Source organism: Triplophysa dalaica, chromosome 3, assembly GCF_015846415.1.
Source record: "Triplophysa dalaica isolate WHDGS20190420 chromosome 3, ASM1584641v1, whole genome shotgun sequence".
NCBI lineage: Eukaryota > Metazoa > Chordata > Actinopteri > Cypriniformes > Nemacheilidae > Triplophysa > Triplophysa dalaica.
In genome coordinates, this window is record NC_079544.1 from 15,172,599 (window position 1) to 15,199,119 (window position 26,521).

Here is a 26,521-nt window from a genome sequence, read left to right on the forward strand (position 1 = left end):
AAATCATCATTGTATAAAATATCCAACATAAATCATTCAGGTTATAAAGCATACAGTAATTACAATTAGTGGCTGTTTAATGGCTGTTAGTTGTCTAAGTTCAGTGGTCAAGTGCTTCGGATAATATAGGCGACTTTCACTTTGGCCCTTCAGAAACAATAAAAAGGTCTGGCGATCAGTCCTTGGTTGCATCAGCATAGAGCAGGAATCCAGAAAACGTGCTGTCGTCCTCACTGCTGGAATAAACGCCGTTCCAGTCCCGCAGAGTTTCCAGCCAAACCTGGTCACCAGATGATAGACGGAGCACGGCCATGTTGGAGGCCTGGTCGATGTCTTGGCCGTAGAGGGAGTCACGAGTTCGTAGTTTCCGAATGCCGTTCACAACCAGGGCTGCACGCAGTGGTCGATTGCGCACAGTTATGTAGTAGGAGAACACGTACACGCCGCCGTGAGTGCAGTTGAACTTGCTGATGTTGGGGTCCCAGTGACCCTCCTCATTATAAATGACTTTGTCAAATTTGACAGGCAGCCCTGGCGGTGGAAACGATCGGCTTGGATAAAGACCTACGCTGAAAGCTGAACGCTTCTGAATGGCCGGTTCACCTTGAAGACCCTTAAGTCCCCTAATACCACGTGCTCCCTTCAGGCCTCGTGCGCCTTTCATCCCTGGCATCCCCCTTTGCCCTGCAGGTCCTTGAGGTCCCGGAGGACCTGGCTCTCCCGGTTTGCCAGGGTGTCCGGGATCTCCGTTTGACCCTTTGGCCCCAGGAAGCCCGTTTATGCCGCTCAGACCTGGTATGCCAATGTCTCCTTTTGGCCCTGGAGGCCCTGCCTCACCCATACTCCCTTTCTGCCCTTTTTCCCCAAATGGACAGTCTCCTTTGTCACCTTTGTCCCCATTGATGCCAGGGGGGCCACTCGGTCCAGGGGATCCAGGTTCTCCCGCCTCCCCCTTAGTTCCGTTCCAGCCTGGCTCTCCCTGGTCACCTGGGTTTCCTTTTATCCCAGGTGAACCTATATCTCCTTTGTCTCCTTTGAGGCCAATTTCACCTGAACACATTACAATAAAAGAAATTCAGAAATTCAGAGACATTCTTGACAACATTTTCTAATTTTTTCCATTTTCTAAATATTCACTTATTAAGTAAAGGTTACTGATGGCTTAGGGGTGCCATCATAGAAACTGAGGAGGGACAGTATTTAACTCATTCAAATGCAATGGTAGTGAATATTTAAAGGTTTCGAATATTCTTTTTTTGTCCTTTTAAAATAAAGTGACAGTTCACGCAAAAATAAAAATTCTGTAATAATCTACTTAACTTTCTTTCATTCACAGAGCACAAAAGAAGATATTTTGAAGAATGTTGTTAACTGGCCCTCTTTCACTTTCATTGGTTTTGTTTCCATACAATAGAATTGAACAGGGGCCAGTGCTTTTCGGTTACCAATTTCAATCAAAATATCTTCTTTTGTGTTCTTTGGATGGAAGAAAGTCATAAAGGTTTGAAATGACAAGAGGGTTAGTAAATCATGACAGCATTTTCATTTTTAGGTTAACAATCACTTTGAGTCTATGAAATAACATTTTATTTCAATCTGCATAAGGTACCTTTCTCTCCTTGTTTCCCTGTGAAGCCAGGAATCCCAGGCAGCCCACTCACACCAGGATCACCGTTATCTCCTAAAACATTTATCTCATTAAAATATTTTGTAATGGCCTCCAATATAAAACTGCACTGATGTCATAATTGTAAGGTGTAGCTTACAATTCCCATACAACTTTGACAAATGTAATCAACTGTGTAAAATGACACAGTAGATAAGAAAGAATGCAGATTAAATTAAGCACACTTCCAATTGAGCACATTCAATTTCACCTCTGTCTATGCTTTTTTAGGTCGACTTTTTATTTAATTTCCAGGATTTATCATGCAGTGTTCCCATTATTTGCTTAAGCCTTCACGTGGTATTGTCATAAATGGAATTTGGAATTTGAAATAATGGAGCTTGGCTCATGAACAAAGTGTAGCCTAATTATTTTTGCTTTGAGTTTTTTTCTCAGGAGCACACGAATCCTGCATGCTATTGAGCCATGGTGGTGAATAGGTTGTTCAGGTTAAAACAAGAGAAAAAAAAATATTCAGAATAGAGAGAAGAGTTATTAAACATGACACCTTTTAAGCAACTTCAAACAATAGCATGACCAGTCTTAATATCTTCTGATACAAATTGCAGGTTTTTCATTATTGTACTGTATTGACCAGTAATATGAACGTTTTTTTAAAGAATACCATAATGACCTTTCTCTCCTTGTGAACCTGGAGCTCCAGTGAATCCTTCTCGACCTGGAGATCCAGGTGGTCCAATCTCCCCCTTCTGGCCTGGAATACCTGCATGAAGACACATTCATTTTAATAGCCTAATATAGCATTTGTAGTTCGTTTCTTAAATATTCCTTACCTGGAGAACCCTTTTCTCCCACTGGTCCTGGAGGTCCTCTCTCTGGTGGACAACACTCACAGAAATTAAAAAAGCACTCATTGTAATCCAACGTGTAGTTCCCAGGACCCACCCCAGGAGGAACCATGGCCTCAGTGTGATAGTCAGCCGAATATGCATCATTAGCGAAGGTGGTACTGTCAGTGGGAGAAATAGAGTACACATCCATCAACGAGTCTGTGGTTTCTTCTGTGAAGCCACTGATAGTGGGGCTGACCGTGGTGGTGATCTGCTGTGTCCCGAAGTGAGCGGGCGGTTGCGGAGAGTCCCCTCCATCCCCGGTAGGAGGCTTTTTTGTGGGCTTCAGTCGTGGCCACTGTGTGGTTTTGGGTATCGATGCTTGAGTTCCTGTTTTTACCACCAGCAAAGTCATCACCAGGATGAGCAGGTGGAGAATACTGGGCATTGTAGCTGCGTGCAAACAGCAGCCAAATATGCTGACAGACATGGGTGACAGAAGAAAGCGTAAGACATAAACTATGTTTACACTTTGTGAAAAAAAGTTCACACAAAAAAGATGTTGCAATGCTTGGGTGTTATGGTGCTATGGTGTTTTAATATGCTGCTTATTGGACCAAAGTAAAACAATGCATCCCAATGATGATAACATACTATGATATTCAGATTCCTAAATTTGGCTCTGAAGCCTCATTTATTGTACAATAGTGGCCAAAAGTGACATATTTGAAAATTATTTGCTTTTAATGCCCCGTCAGACTATATTAAGACATCAAACTCCCTTATAGAGTTATAGAGACGCTTATTCTTATCAAACACAACTAATAAAAGTGTCTTCCTTGTAATAACTAAGGTTTTGCTTTTTTTACCAAACATAAAAACAGAATAAAATATAAAAGCAGATAAATGACCCCAAATACTTACCTACTGACTGAACTCGAGTGGCGCCTCTCCTTCACCTTATCTGAGAGAAACCTGTGTCCCGATCGCTAGCTTTTAAGAAACTGTTCCTCTCCGTTCCCCTCAAACCAGCCAATCCGAGTCTTTTGTGATGAATGGGCAGGTGAGGTACACTTGGCATGGGCCTGAGGACTTGATACCCGAGGAGAAGCTAATGCGGTGCCTTTAGAAAGTAACATATCAATCCGTCTCATTCTCATGCATCTGTATTTCTGGTGTTTTATCAATGAGATGGACAATTACTCATGAAGGAAAACATAGTAGCACTCAAACTGTGCACAGATTTAAAAAACAATCATAATGAATACGACCATGTTTGTTATTTTCTTTTATAAAATTTAGAACTATATAATTAAACATTTTCGTAAAGATTGTATAATTCAATATTTATAATGAAAATTCTGTCACAATTGTATTTATCTCATGTTGTTCCACATCTGTATAAATGACTTTGTTCTGCTGAACACATGGGATGATATTTGAAGAATGTAAGCAATTTTCAGTTTTGAGGAACCATTGTCTACCATAGTAAAATTACAATGGTAGTCAAAGTTGCCCTAGAACTGTTTGCTTTCCTAAATTCTTTAAATTATCTAATTGTGTGTTTAACGGAACGAAAAAATACTATTTGGAAATACTACTGTATGGAAAAAATACTATTTTTTTCTACTGTTGTAGTGGATATTGTTCCCATACTGAAAATTGCTAACATTTTTCCAAATATCTTTTTTTGTGTTCAATATTTATACAGGTCTGGGACAACTTGAGGGTGAGTAAATTGCTGGGTGAACCTTTAATAATTGTTAAATAAGTTACAGAAGAAAATCATTACTTTACAGAACAGATAAAAATGCACAATGGCGTCGCCATAATCATAACAAAACGTTATGGAGAAGGTTTAGAAAGTCATGGTTTTCCCCTAGCATCAAAGAGTCTCACAGACTTTAAGGGGTTTTCCTGAACAGTCTCGCCAGGGAAACAGTAACACTGGAGGGTTAAACGGTTGCGTATCTTACACTCCTTCAAACCCTTAAATCAAACGCTTGCCCTTGACCAGAAGCTCTGTTTTTCACACAGTCTACTTCCTACTAGTTTAAACATTTGAACGTTGGGTCAGAAACCGCTCCAGAAATGTCCCCGAATTCTGTGTAACGGTCCATTTTGGCTAAAGCTTAAAGGGAAGCAAACATATCAAAGCAAATGAGACGTTGGCCCGTGAAACAAAGGCATGGCAGGAAATCCAGCACTAGTGACTTTTAGATCTCAGGAGGTTACAGAGAAACGATATTCATCTCAGCTTTGTATGATGTCTTCCAGTGGTCCAAAGACATAATTTGTAAACTAAATGAAACCTTTAAAAATGCATCACTGGTATCTATAGAGTACACAATGTTGTTTGAAAATAACATTATAATAAAATGAATGCTTGCTCTAGCAAGCAACACTAAAATTAAACAGGAAAATACACAGTAGCTGCTGCTACATGTGTAATATGCTTTGGCAGGCATTAGCTTATCCCCTTACAGTCTCCATTAGACCAGCCTGTCAGTGTTTCTGTACACAAGGGCACCACTTGGGAATAGAGGATGAGAGGGTTGGGGAGATGAAGATGTGGGTTGATACTTGAGCCTGGGATTGCCACCCTGTCTCTGCCCCTACAGAGCCCATACTGTATGGATTAGCTTCAAAACGCTTAGTGCCTTGAGCTAAATGGCATGCCCTTGTTGCCAGGAAGACAAAATAAATACCATTAGTCAAACCAAACATCCAGTTCTCTACACCAGACTAAGCTTCCAGTACCGGAATACTATGAAAATAAATCTTACTGGATTTAGAGTATGTGTTGAAAGTTAAATCAATATTATGTGCATCCATACGTTCATGCCTACAGCTTTTAGAAGGGACAACCCAATCACTTGAAAAGTTTCCATTGATTTTTTAAATCAGAAATTATGTTTATCACTGGCCTACGTAAAGGAATACTTCATATATACTTATCTTTACAGAAACTAGTGAAGTGATAACAAAACCACATGCTGACTGTAAGCTAGTACGTTCTTGTATGTTCATGTATAAGTTAATTTGCTTTATCTGTTTTATTTTGAGTTTAGTTCATAAATATGTTTGTTTCGTAGGCTACCTTACACACTGCATGATGCTTTCAATGAAAAAGCACAGGATATAATGTAAGCTTGTTCTAAAGTGGTTACAAAATATGAATAATTAAAAAATATCTAAGTGCACCCATGGCAGAACTATAGGCTTATGCCCTAAAACAATATTTTTAAGGCAAATTGCAAGTTGTCTAGCTAAGGCATTTATTAATTTAACCAGCCCACCCTCTAAACTGTTAACTGGAAGTACGTTTCTGCCAGGGTTGGGATTTTTTTTAGAATTAGTAAATCATAATAATGACTTAGTATGTCCTAATAATGACTAAGTATCTCATAATAATGAGATAATTATTATGATTTACTAATTCTAAAATAAAATCCCAACCCTGGTGGAAACGGGCTTCCATAGTTAGCAGCCCAAGAAGAAAAAGCGTCCTGGAGCAGCCCCTGGAGTTTTTGTTTTGTTTAAAGCATTAGCTGCAAGACAATGAAAGGAAACCTATTCATTCACCGAAACAGCAGAATAATCATATTCAGAACTATGAAGTAGTGAAACAATTGTTACAGTGTAAACAATGTTTTATACAATATTTAACGCAGGGAGCTCGAGATTTAAAACGTTTATTTAAGTGTAACACGTCTATTGACAACATATTCCAATGATAAAAACAAGAAATTCTCGTTTTGTTACTAGAGGAACGTGTCGTTTCAGTTTATCAGAATTATTTCCCAATGGCGAACCTGCTTTCTTTCGAGACAGCTGCGGCATGACGTCACGGCCTCTCAAACGCTGATTGTGACGCTGTGAAGTTTCAGTATCTCTTCAATACACTTTAGCTCGTAAAAATGCTATTTTTCGCATGTTATTTATACTAACATCCGATTTATTGTGTTTCCTTGCGTGTGTCGTTGTTTCGTTTGTTTGTGTGACCATCCGGCGTCGGTCTTTAAATGCGTGGGGTGCGCGCATCGCTCAGTCACGCAGTATGCGGAGGAAGTCAGCGGGCAGCATGTGTATCGTCGAGCGTGGGCCGATATATCGCGATATAGACATACCCGTGGCCCGTGTTAGCGACTACAGCAGTCCGTGTTGAGTTACTGCGTATGTAGGGACCCGAAACCAGTAACTTGCGGAACCGGATGGCTTTATTGGAGGCAACGGTTTCGCTGTCGTTGGGGGTAATGGGATCTCTACGGTTATATGCAGCCTGTCGGTAGGACGCGGGAGCGAGACTGCGGCTGAAAGCCCACTGCGACCTCTTACCATTTGCATGTCATTTAACGACCGGCGATTCGGTATACAAGGTGCACCGTCGGTCGTTCGCGTTGTTTTGTTCGTTTTTGGCGGGTGTGATCGTACAGATGGGCTTTAAAATCGGTCTTGCGAGGTAATTCGAAGCCTATACTTCAGTCCCACGGTGCAGTCTTGAGCGTGTGATGATAGGAGACACAATGACGCTTTTGTCTCTTTTGGGTCGCATCATGCGTTATTTCTTACTCAGGCCAGAGACCTTGTTTCTGTTATGTATAAGCTTGGCCCTTTGGAGTTACTTTTTCCACACGGACGAGGTGAAAACCATCGTCAAGTCCAGCCGGGATGCTGTCAAGATGGTGAAGGGGAAGGTGGCGGAGATGATGATGAACGACCGGCTCGGGGGTCTGGACGTCCTGGACGGAGAGTTCTCCAAGACGTGGGAGTTCAAGAACAACAATGTGGCGGTGTATTCGATACAGGGACGGCGAGATCACATGGAGGATCGCTTTGAGGTCCTTACCGATCTGGTGAACAGGAGCCACCCTTCAGTCTTTGCGATTTTTGACGGCCATGGTGGGGAGGTAAGAAACTGGGGTGCTGATGGGAGCAGGTCTTACAGATTGCCCTTAAAGATATAAACACGAAAGGTATTTATTTTAGGAATATTCTTGTTGCTCTTTTTCCAATTATAATGATGTGTACTGTAGCTCAAAAATATTATTCATATATATCTTATTATACACTGTCTCTGTATGTCAGTATTAGCCATGCATAAACACAACATCGCATGTTCCACTTGTATGTTGAATCCAAATAATATTAAGTCATTGCTGTGTTTAATTTGTTTGCATGCAATTATCTTATTGTTGTGTATAATTTTATTTTTATTAAAATCAAGGACAACTTTTATTCTGCATTCTTTTCTTCAATGGAGTCAATTGATATTCCCGTGCTACTTGTCTGTTGTATTCAGTCAGTTACCCTTCCCCCAGACATGGTAGACATCTGCTCCAACCCGTCCTGTTTCCCAGCCTCTATGGGCTTAAGACAGATGTTCTTTTTATTTCTTTTCATTGTGCATTAAAGGAGAGAAATCGATTGGATTATAGATGCCCTTGTAGATGCTGTTAAGTAATGATTCAAAGGGATCCAGTTGCCCGTGGAAACCTATAAAATCTAAATGATTATACATTTAGTACCACCAACAACTTGGTTATTGCTCTAACTTAAGATCATATATGGACTATGTAAAATCAGTTTATAGGGTTATCTCTTTGTACAAAATATCTAGAGGCTTCCCTGCAGTTAATAGATTAAGATGTACCAACCTCTTGCTCTTCGGCCCCTGTAAAATGCTTTTTAATCTACACTTTCTGTTCCCATAAATGTTGCCTGACCTAAGCTTCTGACAATGTAAGTTATAGCTGTAATTATGTGCTTGTCATACTGATAGCAGAACAAGCTTATTGTTGGAAGTTAATAGCAAAGTCTAGGATGAGTAATATTTAATAATTTATTGTAAATTTTCTTTTTCAACATTATTTTTTAAGTGTTGTGACTTGTTAAATGAGATGACAATTCTGAATATTTGGCCTTGGTTCTGAGCGTTTCATTTAGAACTGCACATTCTTATATTAAGGGTGGTGTTGTTGCTTTAACTATAGGCCTACTTTTATTTTTCATGAAAGGGTCTCTAAAAGGACATGTCTTTCATTTAATGAATAGTTTGTCTGTTAGGAGAGAATTTCCAGCATTCATTTATATAAGCTGTTTTAAGAGTTTTGTAGGCAGCCAGCGGACACCTCTGCAGTAGACTAATGATCATTATGTTGGCTGTGATTTTCAATAGTTATCAAAGTCAGATTGTGTAAAGCTTACTTGTATAATCAGAGACAGATGCTCATCAATTCAGATTTAATATGTCAGTAGTACAGATTAGGTCCATGGAGTCTTTTAAAAAACAATCTTAAAGTAAATCCTCTTGTCATTTCAAAACTGTATGACTTATTTTTTTGCTGCAAAACTCAAAAGAAGATATTAGAAAAATTTGGTTACCATACAAATGGCAGTACCAATTACCTTGCATTGGTTTTGTGTTCGTACAATAGAATGGGTGGCGCCATTGTTGGGTTACCAACATATCAACATATTCATTATATCGTCTTTTGTGTTCTGCAGAAGAAAGAAAATAAATGATGACAGAATTTTCATTTTTGGGTGAACTATCCCCCTTGTGTTGCATAATGTCTTGCCCTATGGTATCTACTGTACTAATGAAGAGAGCTTGCACTAATAATGACTAACACGTTCAGCCTTATCAACTTTTCTCTTTTTTGCCATTCCCTGGCGGTGTCCCTGTTATTATAATCTTGAATTAGGGCTGGTTAATTGGTCTTTAAATCGGTGAGAGAGTGGTATGACAAATTGTGTTAGATCAGACATGATGTATGAATGTTGGTCTGCTGTGACTTAAATATATTTGCAGTATGGTAATAATAGGGCTCAAATTGTGCATAACCATAAAAATGTCAAAAAAACCTTTTATGAATTTTAAGCTTTTATAAAGTCAGAGTATGTTCAGATCGTGTGAGATTGCCCTGAATGATCTGGTATGGAGATGTCTTGAGTTAGCCTTGTTAGGCCCTTGAATAATCAAAATGCAGGTGCGTATCAGCAATAAAACACTGATTGTGTTGGTTTGAGACTGAAGTATAATGAATGCTTGACTGTGCGTGTGTGTGTGTGTGTGTGTGTGTGAGTGTTTGTGTGCATGTGTTTGAGGAAGTGTCTTGAGGTCATTATAGGTCACACCACCCCATTGTCCTAGTTTCTGAGACACAATAATGAACGGACTTAAATAATTCAGATTGTGATCTCGGTGCAGACATTTGATTTCATGGAAAGCAGCACTGAATAACAATCTCTAAAGCTAACCTCGGGGTCCTCTTCATAGCAACTCTGTGCTATTTACGGTTTTACAATCAGTGCCATGTGCAAAGTGACCCTGTGCTACATCTGCTTATTCTGATAGCGTTATGCATAGGCAGCACTTCTATGTAAATAATGCATAGGATTCCTCAGAAGGCTCTGTAGTGTCTCTTTAGTAAAGCAGTGACTCTGGTTTGCTCAGAAAGTGGCGGAGATAAAGACTGCAGCACTGTTCATTTGGCAGACAGGTATTATGTTTGCTTCTCTGGTTTCATCATTGTATTTATAGCGTGACATTGCTGAGTCACTGGCAAAGGCTTTAAGTTAAAGATATGTGAAGCTCAGGGGCCGAAAAGAATCCAGACCCTCCTGAGTGATGATGGAGGAATGAAATAATGCCTGGTGTTTAAGGTGTTGTGATGATCTGGCAGGCTTTGGAAAGGAAATTTAGTCTCGTGAGACATGTGGCCCTTTATCTGTATCCTGCTACAAACTCTATCTGGCAGGAGCTCCTGGGCTTCTTTTAAATTGAAATCTCATGTGATGAAACCTTCATTCTCATTTATTTGTGGTGGTAGTATTTGTTGTACTGACTTTAAGAGATGCTCCTCCCAAAAATGCTGTCACCATTTACTTGTCCTCAAGCTGTTCCAGATCTGTTTACATTTTGTTCTGATGAGCACAAAGATATTTGGAAAAATGTTAGCAACTGACATTTCTGGGACATCATTGACTAACATAGTAGGAAAAATTATTGTATCTTTTTTTTGTACTGTTGAACACAAAATTGGATATTGTGAAGAATATAGGAAAGAAATCAGTTCTGGCGCAGCGTTGACTACCATTTTATTTTTTCCTACTACTGTACTCTCAATAATGTCCCAGAAATCTCAGTGGCTAACATTTTTCCAAATATATTTGTTTGTGTTCAACAGAACAGAGACATTTATACGGGTTTGGCACAACTTGGGGAGGGGGGGTGATTTCATGACAGAATTTTCATTTTGGGTGGATTACCCCTTTAAATAAATCCTGATAGGAAAAAATACATCGTCTTCTGCAATACAAATTTAAATTAATTGTAAACTCTTTATATTTTATTTCTTTTCATTTTGGAGGGAAATGTATGGTCTCTGATACTTTCTGTTTTGTTATATTCATAGTGAAGTTTCTTGAATTCTAAACACTTGACCAATTGAACGAATAATTAACACTGTAATACTAAAATGTGTGCCAGATGTATACAATTTATAGCCCTCTATGCTTTTCTGGCTCTTTTTCCTTGTTTTAAATGCCGTCTGAATTATTCATGGCCCTGAATGTTTCAGTTAGGCACCAGAATTACAATTTGAAGTCACAAGTGCTAAAGCGATCTATGTCTCCAAGGACAAATGTCTTTAAATGTGATGTCAACAAATTATGGCTCCAGTCTCAAATTTCCTCCTGTCTTTGCTGTTTCTTTATGCAGGCAGCTGCTGATTATGTCAAGGCCCACCTGCCCGAGTCTTTGAAACAACATCTGCAGGCCTACGAGCGGGAAAAGAAAGACAGTCCGCTCTCTTATCCTTCCATCTTAGAGCAGCACATTTTGGCTGTGGACAGAGATATGGTGGAGAAGTTTTCAAGCTCTCATGATGAAGCAGGTAAGCAGGCTTTGCTGTGCATGTGGTGGTGTTTGTCACGTAATGGTTGAATTTAGCACATGAAAGGCTGATTTATTTTCCGTGATATCCAGGCACGACTTGTTTGGTAGCTTTGCTGTCAGACCGGGAACTGACCGTGGCAAACGTGGGAGACTCTCGCGGTGTTCTCTGCGACAAGGATGGCAATGCCGTGGCCCTGTCTCATGACCACAAGCCTTACCAGCTGAAAGAGCGTAAAAGGATTAAGAGAGCAGGTGAGCTTACATCATATAAACATTTACTTGTAGTTTTAGAAGTGTGAATCATTTGTGATACCGTGCTCGCATTCTTCAGGTGGCTTTATCAGTTTCAACGGTTCTTGGCGGGTGCAGGGCATCCTTGCCATGTCACGTTCTCTGGGGGACTACCCTCTGAAGAACCTTAATGTCGTCATCCCGGACCCTGACATCTTGACCTTTGACCTGGACAAGCTACAGCCAGAGTTCATGATCCTGGCTTCTGATGGCCTTTGGGATGCATTTAGCAACGAGGAAGCCGTTCGTTTTGTCCGGGAGCGCTTGGATGAGCCACACTTTGGTGCCAAGAGCATTGTGCTGCAATCATTCTACCGCGGCTGCCCCGACAACATCACGGTCATGGTGGTGAAGTTTAAGAACAGCTCTGGGAGCAAATCTGGAGAGTGATTTGACTGAACAAATACATGGCCTTGGTTGTCTTTTCAATTATGCTTGTCTGCAGAAGCTAGACTGTAATATAAGAGGTAAAAAAATGTTCCCACAATTGTGGTGTACATACTGTGCATGTGCAAACATGCATTACCAGATTTTTTTGTTTGTGCCAAATGGACACTCTTTAAATTTACGCATTTCTTTGATTATGCCTCACACTGTAAAGACAACGTATCCTGACCTTTCTTTCACTAAGCAATATTATTTGTAAATTGAACAGCAATTGGCAAAACACTGACACTTCTAAAACTTTGTTCAGGATAAATGCATAAATATACCTTGGATTTGCTTTTCTTGTTTTTGCAAATGAAAGCTGATGCACTGTACAGTCTCCATCTCTTCGACTGTGCATGATCCACTCGTATCATTCAAATGGATCTATGCCACTTTACACTGGTGCTGTTCATCTATTCTTTAGGTTGGTGTAAGCTTGGGTTAGACTAACGTTACAATTTGTTCAAGAGTTCTTCATAATAAATAATACATCCATATCAAATACATTGACTAAATCAGCCCAAAATTTCATTTTGTCATTCTCGTCTTTTAAGACCACTATTTTGCTTGATCTATGTATAAAAAAGTGGTCTGACCAAGATGGTGTATTCTGTAATTATTATGTGACCATGTTAAATGGTACATACAGTAGTTTTCTTCGTAACCCCTATTCACTAAGAAAATATCAACAGTCCCGATCCACACAAAGGTTCAATTTCTTGCACTGTGTGAAATGTAAGTGGGATTTTGAAGCGCTAAATAAACCTAACAAATCATGCTGAAATTATTTGTCTCCATTCTCTGATTTTTTTATTGTATAGAGCATTTTATAAGACGCAAACACTTCGTAATTTTCACATAGTAAAGTACTAAATGTTTATTCAATATTTTGATTTGGTTCCAAATGTTCTTTTCTAATGTTTGTGTAGTTTAGAAACGGGAACATTCATCTGTGGATCTGGACCAGTTTCGTTTAAATCTTTCAAAATGGTCTACTTTTTGGAGTAACCTGTTGATCTTTTCATATGTTCCTTATATGGAAAGCACGAGTACATTCGAATTTTTACTATAGCCTTCATTTTCTTTATTTTAGATTTCATTCTTATTTAGTTTAATTTTGTGAGTGCCATTTAATAGGGATACGATCCAGAACATGGTGAGAAAATAATAAAGGAACCTGATTTTGACAAATTAAACACACATTAAAATTACTGGTTAAATACAATACAAACATGTCAGATTTTAGTGAAGTGATTTTTTTGTCTTCACCCTTATCTCATGGAATCTTGGTGTTTTCGTACAGTTAATATCCTGTTTTTAATTCTATTTTTTAACATTTCTATAAATTAATAAACATTATGATGTTTAGGCTTAGCCAGGCTGCAGCAGATCATCTTCAACCAGCAAACCACATCAGACTGGTTTAAGATAACCTAACATTAGGATGGTACTTACTTGGTCTATTGTGTTAAATCGTAATGAGCTTATAGTTCAATAGAAGAAAGTTATAAACAAATAAAATAACATGTGACATGTAGATGTTTGCATTCCTTCGGGATGACTCGAGCACTGCTCGGAATACGTAATGACTACATGAACACATCACTCACGCCGCAGCGCTAAATATGAACCATGAAGCTTAGCAATGACGTGCTGCGGGATGCTGAGAAGTCTTAACGACCGAAAGATATGCGGTCCATCGTGACAAACGGGACCAGGTGTAAAGACCCAGAATAGACCCTTCATTGTAGAGTTCAGTATTAAAGCCCCATATGTCTCTTTCTCGTAGTTTCTCCCTACACACTCTTACTGGAATTAACAGCCTCTTGCAAGCTGGGGGCGTGAACCTATAGATCAGTGGCTGTAACATATAAGTGTGATTTTTGATCATTTCACACAGAAACGTTTCGCGCTAAATACGAGCCTGTGTGTTTATTACGTTACGCACTGTCGGAGATCGAAGATATGGGCCAGTGTAGTTCAATGACATCCGAGCAAGTTCACGAGCAATTTTACGAGATCACGTCACGTACGACTATAAAGTTGACGGAGAAACGGATTGCTGGCATTTCCAGCGAGAAATCGCGCTCGGAGATCTCACAGAATGAAACTAGAGAGGAGACGCCGTCGGAGAGACGCCGGTGCGGGTGTTGTAGTCATGATGACTGCTCTGGACTGGTTTTTGTGGCGGATCCAACTGGCGGGGTGTGGATAGATAAAAGCCTGGAAAGACAAAGATAAGATCGCTGCTGGTGGATATTACTGGCTCTGTATTGTCGAAGGAAGTTTTGTTTCTTCCTGAAATCCATCCTGAGAATGTGAAGGTGATGATCGTGATCGTGGGCATTAATGCAGTCTTTAATGTGTCCGGAGGGAACGCTCGGGGTCTTAGCCTAATATAAGGCTCCGTGAAGGGTCGAGAGAAAGTTTGCTGGAATCATTTCAGTGAAATGGAAGTTCTATCATATATTTATTTGACCTTTCTTTCTTTCTTTATTCCTTTCTTTCTTTCTTTCGTCAGAAACTGTATCTTAATCTTAAATCTTAAAGCGGTCTGCTTATCGCATGACGTTGTCCAATTTACGTCATCAGTCATACATGATGAATGTAATTGAAATGGTGCTATGAGGCCAATCATTATTGTATTATTTTTTTTATACATTTAATAGGGTTTAGTCTCATGGTAACAACAGTTTTAAGTTTGACTCTTTATTTGTTCTTACATTTTTTTCTTCAAGTTGTGGAAAGTAATGGATGTGATGTAAAATACTTATTTCAAGAGCACAGGTTTTAAAAGCTGTACTGTCAGTCTGGGTAATCTGAATTCATCTTAAATGAAATGTCACATACCATGACATCTGTTTTAAAATTCCACAAAGTTTTTTTTATGTAGTTTAAAAAATATATTTGATGCATGTTTTGTATAGAAAGAAAAAACGTTCCAAGACTTTGCATATTATTTGGGAGGTGTCCTGTCCTTTGACCCCACAATCAAACAGCTCTATACAGATAAGGCAGATATAATACATTACTGAGTAACAAAGACAACGTCCTGGGTAAACTCACATTTGCTTTAAAGACCGTGACCAGCATTTGTTTTTGTGAACATTCATAATGGGCCAAACGGGATCCAGGCAAAAACCTGACGCGCGTATTCTCCTCCTAGGCCTCGACAGAGCTGGCAAATCATCTCTACTTTACAAACTTAAATACAATGAAGACTTCCACACAGTTCCTACAGTGGGATTCAACGTAGAAATGATTGACGCAAAGAAAAAGAGAGCGAAAATTCCCTTGACTGTGTGGGACGTTGGTGGCCAGATTAAGATGAGAGCGCACTGGAGGAATTTTTATCAAGACACAGCTGGAATCGTGTTTGTTGTGGACTCATCCGATGTCGAGCGATTGGACGAGGCAAAAAGAGTGTTGGAACAGACCTTAAAGAGCGACCATCTCACGGGACTGCCTTTGGTAGTTCTTGCCAACAAGCAGGATATTGAAGGAGCTGCGACAGTAATGGAGATCACAGAGCGGTTTAACTTGAGAAAGTGTTGTAGTGACCGAGACTGGTTCATTCAGCCTTGTTCGGCATTGACTGGAACAGGTCTGGTGGATGGCTTTAGAAGAATGGCACACCTGGTGAAAATGACACCCGAGGACAGTAACATCAAAGAGACCGTGAAACACATCAGATCAAAATCTGCGATCATAACAAAAAAGTAGCCCATTGTCCGTGAACAATGTCTTGTTTACACCACCTATAGAAGGTTATGGATATCGTCCAACGGAACTAAAAATTGGATTGATCACAATGCAAAATAGGAACCACAAACTGCTAAATTATATACTGTATTTATTGTTCGCTTAATTTATATTGTAATTTGCACGTTTAAATAGTATGTTTCTGTTAAAAACTCTGGACAAGAAGTTATAAAAAAGTTTTTATTTTTGAAAGTCACATTTTGTTTACTTTATAAAGTTGGGGAGGATACTTTATTCAAACCCACTCCCCTCATCAAAGTTTAGAGGATCAGAAGCATTAAAGAGGCCATCTTCAAACAGAATAAAGCTTTCAGTATTTTGTGTGACTTCAAGCTTATTTGTCACAGGAGTCATCTCTGTCGAATATAAGACCTCGGGTCCTTCAGTAACAGATGCAGAGACCTCAGGTGGGCTGAAAGGAAGAGATCCTGTTGACTGGGAGGATGTTTCTTTCTTTGAGAGCACAAACACAGGACCTAAAGTGGCAACCTTTTGCCAGTCTGAAAAAAAAAAAAAGTGAACAGTTGTAAAGTTAACATGCAATTTACCCAAGTTTTCATTTCACAAATACATTAAATTTGTGCCAACCTTTGTTCGAGTCGGTTCCTCTCTTTGACAGACCACCATAGGTGAATTGCCTTGACTGTATAAGGGCTTTAAAAGGTTCTAGCGATTGACCCGGCCGTATGTGAAAGAAGTCAGCAGGCCCCGGTTTTAGACCTGGTTTAACAGGAGGTGCCTGCGTGATGGTGAAAGGCTGGACAGGTTCTTTAAGTGAAGAGTCTTGTCTGGATGGCTCACAGCTGTTACACACCTGATCATTTCCATCCACAGACTGCCACCTGCAGGGTTCACAGTTCTTAGGATCTAGCGAGTAATACCAACATTTATGAAATATTTAAAGGTTTGCCATTACCTGTTATCAATAAAAGAACATGCACGGTTCTGAGAGCTCACCGAATAAGCAGCAGGGATGGCCTTTAAGTAACACGTGATGTATATCTTGTGAACAGTAAAATCTTAAGTCAGAGCAATTGGATTACTAGAAAAATGTCTACATAGTTCAAGCAATGCTCACCAAGTTGCTTGCCACCTGGTAAAACCTGAAGGCATCCAATAGTAGGTTTAATTTGTTCCCTTCATTCCTCTGCAAGAACTTTGAGTGAGATGATGAATGCATACTGTCTGAAAGACATCTGAAAACAGTCTACATGATTAGGCATTCCATTTCCAGTTTCTAAAACTAAATTTAAGTGTACAAATAGTAACAAAACACTGCCAAGTAAATGAAAATATAATTCAAAAGTAAGGGCATATAAACATTTATAACATTATGCGTCACTTCAGTATAAGGGCTGCAAGAGTCATTACATGACCAGTTTAAATTTAATCATGGAGTATTAAATCATTCTGTATTAAGCAAATACAGCATCAAGATTCAAAACTCACCCATTGAACTCAATGAAGGAATACTTGAGGGCACTAGTTTTCACATCAGGAGTCAATGTTGCCACACACTGGTCAACAAACAGAAGAAGGGGCGAGTGATTGGCCAAGGTCACTGAAGCTTGAAGATGTATCGCATCGCCAAGGAAATAAATATTTGAGCCCCTCTCGTGCTGCCAGTCATCTTTAACATACAAATACAAGAGTTGGTAATGTAATGTTAGAAACCTCATACAAAATCTAGTCCGTCACCAAATTGGTTTAGAAATATTTCTGCTGCAAAAACAGTGGCTTTTATTTGAAGCCTCAATTTCCTGCTTTAGACCATCATAGCCTACCGCTCATCAGCCGGAGGCTGAAGTCTAGAAAATCTTCAGCAGAAACAGTCGACGCGAATGGAATCCAAGTGGGTGCCACTGCAGCGCTGTCAACATTATACCGCCTTCAGAGGATTGAAACACAAGAGAATGGTAAGGTTTATGCTAAGGTTAACAAACAGAAACACTCAGCTTTGCCAGCCTACCTCTGGTATTGGCATTGAATAGGTATGACTGCGCCATCATGGTAAAGTAAACCATCGGGAGATGGCAGAGGGGAGTACACAAGGACATTGGAATACACCAGAGAATCCATTGTTATCTGGGAAGGAAGTTAGCCAGATTCAGTCACACTGAGAATGCAACATTTGTTCAACTCAACTATAACAGGACTCAACTTTATTTATATAGCGCTTTTTACAATTTTCAATTTTACAAAGCAGCTGTACATGAGACACATTGACTACAAGTAAAACAACTAAGGTCATGTACCTGTAAAAACAAGAAAAAGGTGAACACAAGACAGACTTACAAATGCTCCGCACACACAATATGCATACATACACACATTGACATAGACACACACACACAGTAAAAGCACATTTGAGATAAATGAGAACCCCAGGTCAAATATTAAACGGAGAATAAATTCCTATATGCAATATTAATTATTTAAAACTTATGAATTCTAAAGCATGCCCCCCGGCCAGGCAAATAGTGAAAAACAATAAGCAAACAGTGGCGAGAAACCCAAAACTCCAATCGAGAAAAAAAAAGACCTCAGGAGAACCCAGGCCCAACCAGGGGAACACCCACTTACAGAAAGTTTGGTCCCACAATCTCTAAGATGAGCAAAAATGGCAAACTCGTAATCGCCATGCTTGACAGCACCACATGATGCTCCAGACACTTTGTTCATCACGGATTCTGGACCCAGCCACAGCTCCTCGGCATACACGGGAAGGCCAGTCGCAAATCGATCTGCATGCATGATGATCTCCATTGATTCCTCTTGACAAAGCACGTTTATAGTTTTCTGGCGTCGCTGAGGAACGGGGTCGTTTACTGAAGGTGGGATCGCTGCCTGAAATTGACCTCCCAATAGCTGCTGGTTCGCAGAATAACCCTGCTGTAGCGTACGAGGGTTCATGCGAGGATAACATTTAGCTATTAGAAATGTCGTAACAAGGACGGTAACACATAACTGTAATCTGAGCCACATCTCTCCTGCTAAATATTGTTACAAATAAGAATCGGTGTAGCCTAAAGAACACAATGTAACAAACGCCGTTTTTAACTTATATAAATGAAAACACCGCTTACTTTATCGATGACTACCTAATGAGGCCAGACACCTGGTGTCTATTTTGAGCTCATTTAATTTAAATGTAAGGCACCTGTGAAAGACACATGACGTTTCGTCCGTAACAAGCTTTAATTGCGTCTATGATTTGTACTTTTTTTTTCATGCAGATCATATTTAGATATATTCATTTGGCAGACGCTTTTATCCAAAGCGAGAGCATATAACATTTTGTCAATACGATTGTTTAAAAAGCCACGCTACTTGGAGGATTACAGCTGGAGTACAGTCATATAATCGTGTATATAATAGGCTATTACCAGTAAATATTTATTATGCATAATGTGTTCAAATGAATTATGTAAAAACATAATTTTCATAATCTTTGTACTGTGCTAGTATGGACCAGCGACAATAAAATCAGATTGGCCAAATTTTAATACACACCCAACTCTTGGGTGTAAATTGTATTCTTATTCTTTAATTAACTCACACTACCTATAAAAAACAATGTAATGCATATCAAACAATTAAATGAAGACAGGACTAGTTTACAGGTAAACCAGTTCTTGGAACAAGTCTTGAACAGTAAGGACAGCATTAAAAACTTACTCAGAGACAAGTAGAAATCAATGGATTTATTTTGGGTTATAAAAAGCCTAAGGCAGAGACGATAGAAATAGATTACAATGTTAAAAAAAGGCACAATAAATTACTAAGTTCCATCTGCTGTGCCAGATAAAATACAAAAGCCTTCCCTCCACAAAACTGGAGCATTCACCGCTTTTTAAGGCAGACGTTTCAGTTTGAGGTCTTCAAACATAAAACTGAGAATAGGCTTGTAAAAGGGAGAACCAAATATAAGATACAAACACAAAAAAAGATAAACATTTTTCAAAATGGAATATTTGAGAGGAAAACACACTATAACTGAAATAAAGGCCAAATGCATTCAGTTCTCGTTTCTGCGTTAATGGCATGAGGTATTGATTGAAAAATGGACAGCTTTATGGTGTTGCTGTTTATTATCACACATCATGGCAGTGGTTTTCTTTTCCCCAGCTGAAAAGTCACAGGAACAGGAAAAAGCCTGAGAAGACAAGTTAAATTGTTAGGTACTGTTTTGAAGTGTTCAATTTTGGGTATTTCTATATATATTTTTTAACTTACCATTGGCAGCAGGCCATCACAGACCCTCACAAGAAGGAGCAAACCTTCTGTGTCCTGAAAGGGTTGGTGCTTGAAGACACACCAGTCAGCAAAGGATCTTGTAAGGCGTTTTGAATGCAAAATTGCTGAAGCTCAGCAGCTGCCTGAGAAACCTGCATATATTAAAAATACAACACATGTCTTGAAATTGGAAATGTTTAGATTGCTCAATACTCCCAAGCAACTTTCTAATCTTACCAACACAGTAAGCCAGTATACACTTTAACAGCATATTAAAGTAGCACGGCTACTTATGTTTACACTTCTTTAATGCGGTGGATAAAGGATAACCAGAAATTGCTAGCCGCTAACGTTAGCCTAGATAACAAGCGATTGTAGTCAGCTAGAACTGCTAACGTTATATCAAAAAGTAGGACCTCATTGAAAGTCTGTTTTTATTATAGTGTGCTCGCAATGTTTTATACGCAAACCAAGTCATTTCTAGTAAAATTCAGCGATTTAAAACAAACACTGAACAAAACACTGAAATGTAGCCAAATGAGAGGAAATAACGGGCTAGGTCCACGCCCAAACAGAACCTGGTGGCTAACTCACTAGCTTGAGTCGCCTCAAAAAATAAATAAAAGAAAATAACAAACCTACCTTTACTCTGTTAATGTTCGCTTCAAATCGCAACTGCTGAACTACTTTCTTCATTGCAACGATGTTTGATGAACCAGACATTTTGCCTGATAAAATTCCTACCGATGTGCAACAGCGTAGACAAGAGCGGTAAGCAGGCAGTTTCCGGTTTGGTTGAGTCCGGAAGTACTCGAGTGAACCGATCGGTGAAACGGTTCAGTCCACTATTTCTTCATCCCACTATGGTCAAGGCGTATTTTATGAATATTAATTAGGTTGTTTCGGTGTTTCTCGGTTATATGTGAAGCAACCTAATTAATATTTATAAGTCAAAATCCAGTCAACCAATCTTATAGAACACATGTATGTCCACATAGACCGTGTTATGTACGCCACCTACTGTAGAACCAAAACATTTTCTTGTTTTGTCGATTTTCCTTTTTCTGTTATACTCAGTATTACAGTATTACATAATTAATTTTAGCCTCAAACATTTTGAGATTCTTCTCAACATAATGTTTAATGTCAGATGGGAGAATGTTAAAAAATATACATTATGGAAGAAATGCTATTATGGAAACACAGTCCAATCAAATGCTACCTAGTTTGTTTTCTTACAGGTTTTACCTTATTGGTTTGTCTCATTTGTAAAGTACAGATGATTGGTAGATCTTTTCAAAACAATCCACCACAGCAACCTTTGATGTAACTTTTTAGCTCTCATGTGATTGTCTTAACAGTTCGCCTGAGAGACTTCATTAGTTTAACAATTACGATATCGCAGATTTAAGAAAATCTGCTTTAAACTTATTTACAATGTTTTTCTACCCAACTGTTCTCAATCACCGGACTGGTTGCTTTGCCACAATATGGTAAGTTGATTTCATATAAAAAGGCAAATTTTATTGTGCATCATATATTTATCTATTCACTTTTACATACTTTGTTTCAGGTTGGCTGCTACAAAAGGAAGAAAGATCAGTCGACGGGATCTGCTTAAAGTTAATGTTCAGCGCACCTGGTTGGTATATTTTATGTAAAGTAAAAAAAGTTGTTAAGTGAAAATAAAATCAAACAAATCGAATAAATGTAAAATCTGTACTTTGGTGCTTGGGTATCCACATTAAGAACAGACATTTCCTCCATTTTGAGAGGTCTGTTTTTTCTGATGAATGCTTCAAGTATTAAAGATTTAGAATTGTTTTTATGAATTTGACATGAATCTTGATGTGATTCACAGCTGTGACATCTTGGATTACGTTCTAGTCAGAGTCCCACCTCCAGCAGCAGGACTGCCCCGCCCTCGGTTCTCTCTGTATCTCTCCTCTCAGCTGCAGTATGGAGTGGTGCTTGTCTATCACAGACAGTGTGACTTTTTGTTAGGTTGGTATGCTAGAGAGTGAATGTGTCCATTTGTCCACTATAGTCATTTTGTAACTTCAAGGAACACTTTGAGAAATACGGAAACTCGATGCATGTAATGTAACACGTAGCTGTTTGTTTAAGAAGTATCCACTGTAGTGCATTCATTGGGTGGGGTCTTGGGTAAAGTGAATGATAATATGTAGCATTTAGTGATGATTGATGTTTTTCTTTTTGTAATGAATGTTTTCTCAGAGGATACCCAGGGGGCAATTGATAAACTGCACCGCCTAGGCCAAAAGCCAAACATTGATTTGATGGATCAAGACACCAGGTCGGACACTATTTCTTAGCATGATACCACGTCTCAAATAATGTAAATTTACATTATGATCTTGAAATTTTATGTTTAAGATTCTTAGAGAAATGAAAGTCTTCTCTTCACGGTCCTCCTATTTACCTTTAGGCAAAGTCACATGATCCCTGATGCTCTTGCGCTATTAGATGAGACAGAATGGGCGAGGGATCCCTTCTTTGGAGTTATGGATACTGGGTATGGCTTGCCAAGCCCAAGCAGCCTCATTCAGGTAGAGACAACTGTGAATTAAAAAATGCAATACACACTTTCAGGAGATGTTTGTGTCAATAACCTGGATCATTTTGCCAATGTATCCCTTGGTTTGCAGTTGGCTCAGAGAATGGAGGAGGTTTTACCAGAGCGTGCCTCACCCACAAGAGAACCAACTCCACCTTCAGATGGTAAAAAGACATGATAGTTAATCCTGAACTGAGATGTATTGCCATAGCAACAAACAACGCCATATCCTCTGCTTTTGAGCTCCACATGATAGAATTTCACATATTATTTTCACCTTTGATAAGATTTAGATGGCTGTAAAGATCGAGGGAGTGCTCATATATTTGTGAATCATCTTTATTTCTATAGGCATCACAGCCAGCCAGGAGTCCATCACCCTGACTGAAAGAGAACCAGTTACATTGCCTGAACCAGAGGTATAAAAAAGTACAAAAAGGGAAACAAATGATGAAAGGTCTGGGAAGATTATGTACATTGTAGGTCTTTCGATTGCCACATAATTGAGAAAACAATCTCAATATGTCCTTAGTTTGAAGGAGAAGAACTACAGGAATCTGGCATAATCGATTTATTGCTGGAACAGCCAGATTACTTTCCTGAAGGTGAACAATTTGGTATTTGTCAATACTGAATAATTTTCTGTCTGCGATGTGTGGTTTCTGTCATGTTTTTTTAACAAAGAGATAATGAGTTATTTTCGGCTTAAGAACAGGATTCTTTTCTGCAGGTGAGGAAGAGAGACAGCAGGAGACAGAAAGACAGGGAGAGCAAATAGAAAAAGAGCCCGAAGAGGTCAGAGAGCCAGAGGTTCCTGAGGAGAGAATGCAAATAAAGATTGAGGCAGAGAAGGTCAGAGAGCCGGAGGTTCCTGAGGAGAGAGAGCAAGAGAGAGCAGTGCTGGAAAGAGAAATAACGCCATCAGTTTCTTTAGACCTGTATGTTTAGCGAATGACATGTTTCATAATACAACCTTCATTTCAAGTAAGATTAGTGCCTTTCTGGAAATTTAAGATAAAAAGAAAAGTGTATTTCTAGTTAAGTTTAAACTTTGAAATTAGTTTATGTAGTAGCTTTATTCTATAAGATGGCACTGAAATAGGGAAATCATTTCTTAGGGAACAAATCACCGGCGTATCAAGCAGGGATGTTGTCCTGTTACCTGAGGATGATTTGGGGCTGCCCATGGAGATGCCTGTGTTGGAAGAAAGAGAAAAGACCCCAGAGCCTGTGCATCTACCCATACCATCCCCTCCACTTGGCGAGGAAGAGGAAAATGGCATCGAGCCCAGGAGAGATGAGGGGGTCAGAGAAAGAAGCCCTAGTCTTGAGGTTTAAAGCATCTCTACTTTTCACACCAAAACATTGTTTTAAAGGTGCAGTTGGTAATTGTCCACTTATTTACAATACAGTAAACACACTTAGATCACATGATCATGGCTAACTGTAAATAGCATCAGTAACTTTTAACTCTTTGTCTTATGCTGCAGGTAGACTTTATCTTATTCTTTCAGGTAGACGTCCACTATCAGCTATTATAGGAGATCCAAAAAATGACTGAGTGCACCTTTAATCATTTTACATGGAACTGTCAACAAATCTCTCTATACTGTATGTCCCCACGCAGCTTGCAGCAGTAAGTCCTGAATACCCTGAAGTGCAGAGAAAGAGGAGGAGGCAGCTGCTCTTCATTGATAAAGATACCCAGATTTCTCAGGAGGAAATGAGGGCACAGATTAATGATGTAGAGACTGAAACCAGGGCATTGGTATGAAACTCTGATCTGTGTCTTTGTATACTTAGCATCATTTGGCACATAACAGTAAAACATGGCTGATCACAATGTTTCTCTTAGGCGGATGTTCTGGTCAAACTGCCTGTTAAACAAACTGATCCTAAAAAACTGCTCGGGAACCCCTGCATGAGTAAGTTTGTGGGAAAATCTCTATGTATGACCCTAAGAAAATCGTGCAAAATTTTCATATTAATGTAAAAATCACATTTTCATTACTGTAATTCAAAAAACATTCCCATTGCCGTAATTGTTATCTTCTAATGTACTTTCATAATTTAAATCAAATCATTTTCATTATTGTAATTGATGAGTTGTTTATTTTCAAAACAATCTTAATTTATGCATAATTGTGCATAAAGTACAATGCATACAGTTTTATGAGATGCATTCACCTATCTCAGGTTATTATATTGACAGTATTATGCTTTTTCAGGCCTTCCACCTGAAATCCTGGCGCTGTGGAAACAGGCAGCAGTCACAAAGCCCATTCTTCCATCCAGACGGCGTTGGTCTGTTCCAGAAGCAGAGATACCAGAGAGAGAGGAACAAAGAGAAGAACCACGAGAGGTAGAACAGGAGAGAGAGCTCAGCTCAAAAGAGGTTAGAACACTCTAGTAGTATATTGATATCCATGCGTAACACTCTGGCAACCACCTAGCAACACCCTATCAAACAACCAGAACAGTCTAGCAACAAGTCAATTAGTTCTTCATGTGGCAAGCACCTTACTTTGAAATTCAACCTCTCTATTTTCTTTAAATGACTGAACATTTCTAAACTAAATCTTAACAACTGCAGATTCCCAGAGAAATGGTGGAGTCTGGCCTATTCCTGCAAGAAACACCTGGTAAAATGATGAATTTAACATCCATTTAATAATATAATGTACACTGTAGATTAAAAAGAGTTTAAAGTTTTGTTTCTGTATTGAATCAGTTTTCACATTTCATTAAATCTGCAGCCTCTTCGGGGGTCCTTGAGACAACCGACAGGGATTTTTCTCCAATCGAGACTCCTGAAATTAGACGGTGAGAGTAGAGTGACAAGATGTTAAAGAGATTTGTCGATACTGCCGAAAAGAGAGGTTCCTATTAATCTCCTGCACAATTCGGTGGTGCTCAACAATTCTGCAATGTGCTTTCATATGGGTTTAGATCACCTGTTCTACCGGTTCCGTATACTCTAGAGGACATCCCAGAAGAGAGGATTCCTGAAATGGAACAGATTACAATGGATATCGATGAGACTAGGTATGAGCTAAAATTGGCTGCATCATTTTGGCAAAAGTTTTATACACCATTGTTTTAAATAGCATAATGCTAATTTGACAATACTTAAAGCATTTGTCTCTTTTTTGTCCATAGGGTCATTGTATTAATATAATGAATTGTGACTCTGTAAAGATTTTTATTGTCCTCATTTTTTACTTTTAAAGGCCACTGGCTCCTTCAGAAGCGTCGGTTACCTTTCACTCTCTGCTGCCCCCTCAGGCCAGCCGCAGAGTTGTTGCCCAACACTTCTGGAGACTACTAGGTAATAAAAATGAACATTCATACCACCTCCCTTCAAACACACATTTTGGGTAGTAATTAATGTTAAAGAATGCTTTACATTTCTTTTTTAGGTTCTATCTTTAATATATTAAAAAATAAAAAGCTATTCTAAACTGGTGTTGTGTTGACAGAGAGAACAGCTGCAAAACAGGTCACAGTGCAACAGGATGAGCCGTATGGTGACATCATAATTTCACAGATACAACCACTGATCGATTGAAAGCTGGTTGTCATCTGCCATTATTCTCTACAAAACTGGTAAAAAATACATATTTACTTGTGTTATTAAATCAGTGTTTAATGAGAACAGCTGTGTTCTTCAGTTGTTTATATTATTCACTGTTTGACAAGGTTTTGTATGTGGTTTGTTAGTTTGATATTTTATACTCTATGATGAATTTAAATCTTATTGTTGATATGTGGACTTTTTCCAAAATGTTTGTAATGGTAGCTTTTTAAAATGTTTTTCTGTTTTGATTACAAAATTCACAAAGTCATTTTTCTCTTTGTTGTGTAAC

At 39.0% G+C, this 26,521-nt stretch overlaps 6 protein-coding genes across 6 annotated transcripts; 3 read left to right on the forward strand and 3 right to left on the reverse strand.

The window, feature by feature from the left end:
- Positions 1-99: 99 nt before the first annotated feature.
- Positions 100-3,524, reverse strand: otol1a (otolin 1a). Its single transcript, XM_056743810.1, has 5 exons — positions 3,382-3,524; positions 2,461-2,936; positions 2,301-2,390; positions 1,610-1,681; positions 100-1,050 (listed from the first exon to the last, which is right to left on the reverse strand). Exons 2-5 carry the CDS (start codon positions 2,903-2,905, stop codon positions 176-178), a joined length of 1,482 nt encoding a protein of 493 aa, XP_056599788.1. The 5' UTR covers positions 2,906-2,936; positions 3,382-3,524; the 3' UTR covers positions 100-175.
- Positions 3,525-6,270: 2,746 nt separating this feature from the next.
- Positions 6,271-12,583, forward strand: ppm1la (protein phosphatase, Mg2+/Mn2+ dependent, 1La). The gene is made up of 4 exons (XM_056743811.1): positions 6,271-7,367; positions 11,183-11,357; positions 11,450-11,611; positions 11,691-12,583. The coding sequence occupies exons 1-4, from the start codon at positions 6,969-6,971 to the stop codon at positions 12,038-12,040; spliced, it is 1,086 nt and encodes a 361-aa protein (XP_056599789.1). The 5' UTR covers positions 6,271-6,968; the 3' UTR covers positions 12,041-12,583.
- A 1,377-nt stretch (positions 12,584-13,960) lies between these two features.
- arl14 (ADP-ribosylation factor-like 14) lies at positions 13,961-16,058 on the forward strand. Its single transcript, XM_056743408.1, has one exon. It carries the CDS (start codon positions 15,194-15,196, stop codon positions 15,800-15,802), a length of 609 nt encoding a protein of 202 aa, XP_056599386.1. The 5' UTR covers positions 13,961-15,193; the 3' UTR covers positions 15,803-16,058.
- A 1-nt stretch (position 16,059) lies between these two features.
- zp3b (zona pellucida glycoprotein 3b) lies at positions 16,060-18,826 on the reverse strand. Its single transcript, XM_056742497.1, has 8 exons — positions 18,425-18,826; positions 17,811-17,926; positions 17,626-17,729; positions 17,291-17,471; positions 16,920-17,037; positions 16,758-16,843; positions 16,430-16,683; positions 16,060-16,341 (listed from the first exon to the last, which is right to left on the reverse strand). The coding sequence occupies exons 1-8, from the start codon at positions 18,824-18,826 to the stop codon at positions 16,073-16,075; spliced, it is 1,530 nt and encodes a 509-aa protein (XP_056598475.1). The 3' UTR covers positions 16,060-16,072.
- A 704-nt stretch (positions 18,827-19,530) lies between these two features.
- gng5 (guanine nucleotide binding protein (G protein), gamma 5) lies at positions 19,531-20,886 on the reverse strand. Its single transcript, XM_056743583.1, has 3 exons — positions 20,720-20,886; positions 20,078-20,229; positions 19,531-19,997 (listed from the first exon to the last, which is right to left on the reverse strand). The coding sequence occupies exons 1-2, from the start codon at positions 20,798-20,800 to the stop codon at positions 20,104-20,106; spliced, it is 207 nt and encodes a 68-aa protein (XP_056599561.1). The 5' UTR covers positions 20,801-20,886; the 3' UTR covers positions 19,531-19,997; positions 20,078-20,103.
- LOC130417788 (meiotic recombination protein REC8 homolog) lies at positions 20,806-26,263 on the forward strand. Its single transcript, XM_056743582.1, has 18 exons — positions 20,806-21,061; positions 21,668-21,719; positions 21,939-22,081; positions 22,316-22,394; positions 22,527-22,647; positions 22,747-22,819; positions 23,007-23,074; positions 23,188-23,260; positions 23,386-23,593; positions 23,774-23,987; positions 24,283-24,423; positions 24,511-24,580; positions 24,884-25,050; positions 25,249-25,297; positions 25,412-25,478; positions 25,605-25,700; positions 25,886-25,983; positions 26,135-26,263. Exons 4-18 carry the CDS (start codon positions 22,378-22,380, stop codon positions 26,221-26,223), a joined length of 1,551 nt encoding a protein of 516 aa, XP_056599560.1. The 5' UTR covers positions 20,806-21,061; positions 21,668-21,719; positions 21,939-22,081; positions 22,316-22,377; the 3' UTR covers positions 26,224-26,263.
- Positions 26,264-26,521: the final 258 nt, after the last annotated feature.

Bases quoted from the DNA above. Each gene is read 5' to 3' on its own strand.
- otol1a (XM_056743810.1), bottom strand. From the start codon at position 2,905: ATGCCCAGTATTCTCCACCTGCTCATCCTGGTGATGACTTTGCTGGTG. The intron at 2,391-2,460 runs GTAAGGAATATT...GTCTTCATGCAG, and splicing joins GGGAGAAAAGGGTTCTCCAG to GTATTCCAGGCCAGAAGGGG. The intron at 1,051-1,609 runs GTACCTTATGCA...TAATGTGTTCAG, and splicing joins AGGGAAACAAGGAGAGAAAG to GTGAAATTGGCCTCAAAGGA.
- ppm1la (XM_056743811.1), top strand. From the start codon at position 6,969: ATGATAGGAGACACAATGACGCTTTTGTCTCTTTTGGGTCGCATCATG. The intron at 7,368-11,182 runs GTAAGAAACTGG...TTCTTTATGCAG, and splicing joins TTGACGGCCATGGTGGGGAG to GCAGCTGCTGATTATGTCAA. The intron at 11,612-11,690 runs GTGAGCTTACAT...CGCATTCTTCAG, and splicing joins TAAAAGGATTAAGAGAGCAG to GTGGCTTTATCAGTTTCAAC.
- arl14 (XM_056743408.1), top strand. From the start codon at position 15,194: ATGGGCCAAACGGGATCCAGGCAAAAACCTGACGCGCGTATTCTCCTC.
- zp3b (XM_056742497.1), bottom strand. From the start codon at position 18,826: ATGTGGCTCAGATTACAGTTATGTGTTACCGTCCTTGTTACGACATTT. The intron at 17,730-17,810 runs GTAGGCTGGCAA...AATCCTCTGAAG, and splicing joins ATTCAATGCCAATACCAGAG to GCGGTATAATGTTGACAGCG. The intron at 16,844-16,919 runs GTGAGCATTGCT...ACTGTTCACAAG, and splicing joins ACCAGGTGGCAAGCAACTTG to ATATACATCACGTGTTACTT.
- gng5 (XM_056743583.1), bottom strand. From the start codon at position 20,800: ATGTCTGGTTCATCAAACATCGTTGCAATGAAGAAAGTAGTTCAGCAG. The intron at 20,230-20,719 runs GTAGGTTTGTTA...TAATATATGCAG, and splicing joins CGAACATTAACAGAGTAAAG to GTTTCTCAGGCAGCTGCTGA.
- LOC130417788 (XM_056743582.1), top strand. The intron at 22,820-23,006 runs GTAAAAAGACAT...TTATTTCTATAG, and splicing joins ACCAACTCCACCTTCAGATG to GCATCACAGCCAGCCAGGAG. The intron at 24,581-24,883 runs GTAAGTTTGTGG...ATGCTTTTTCAG, and splicing joins GCTCGGGAACCCCTGCATGA to GCCTTCCACCTGAAATCCTG.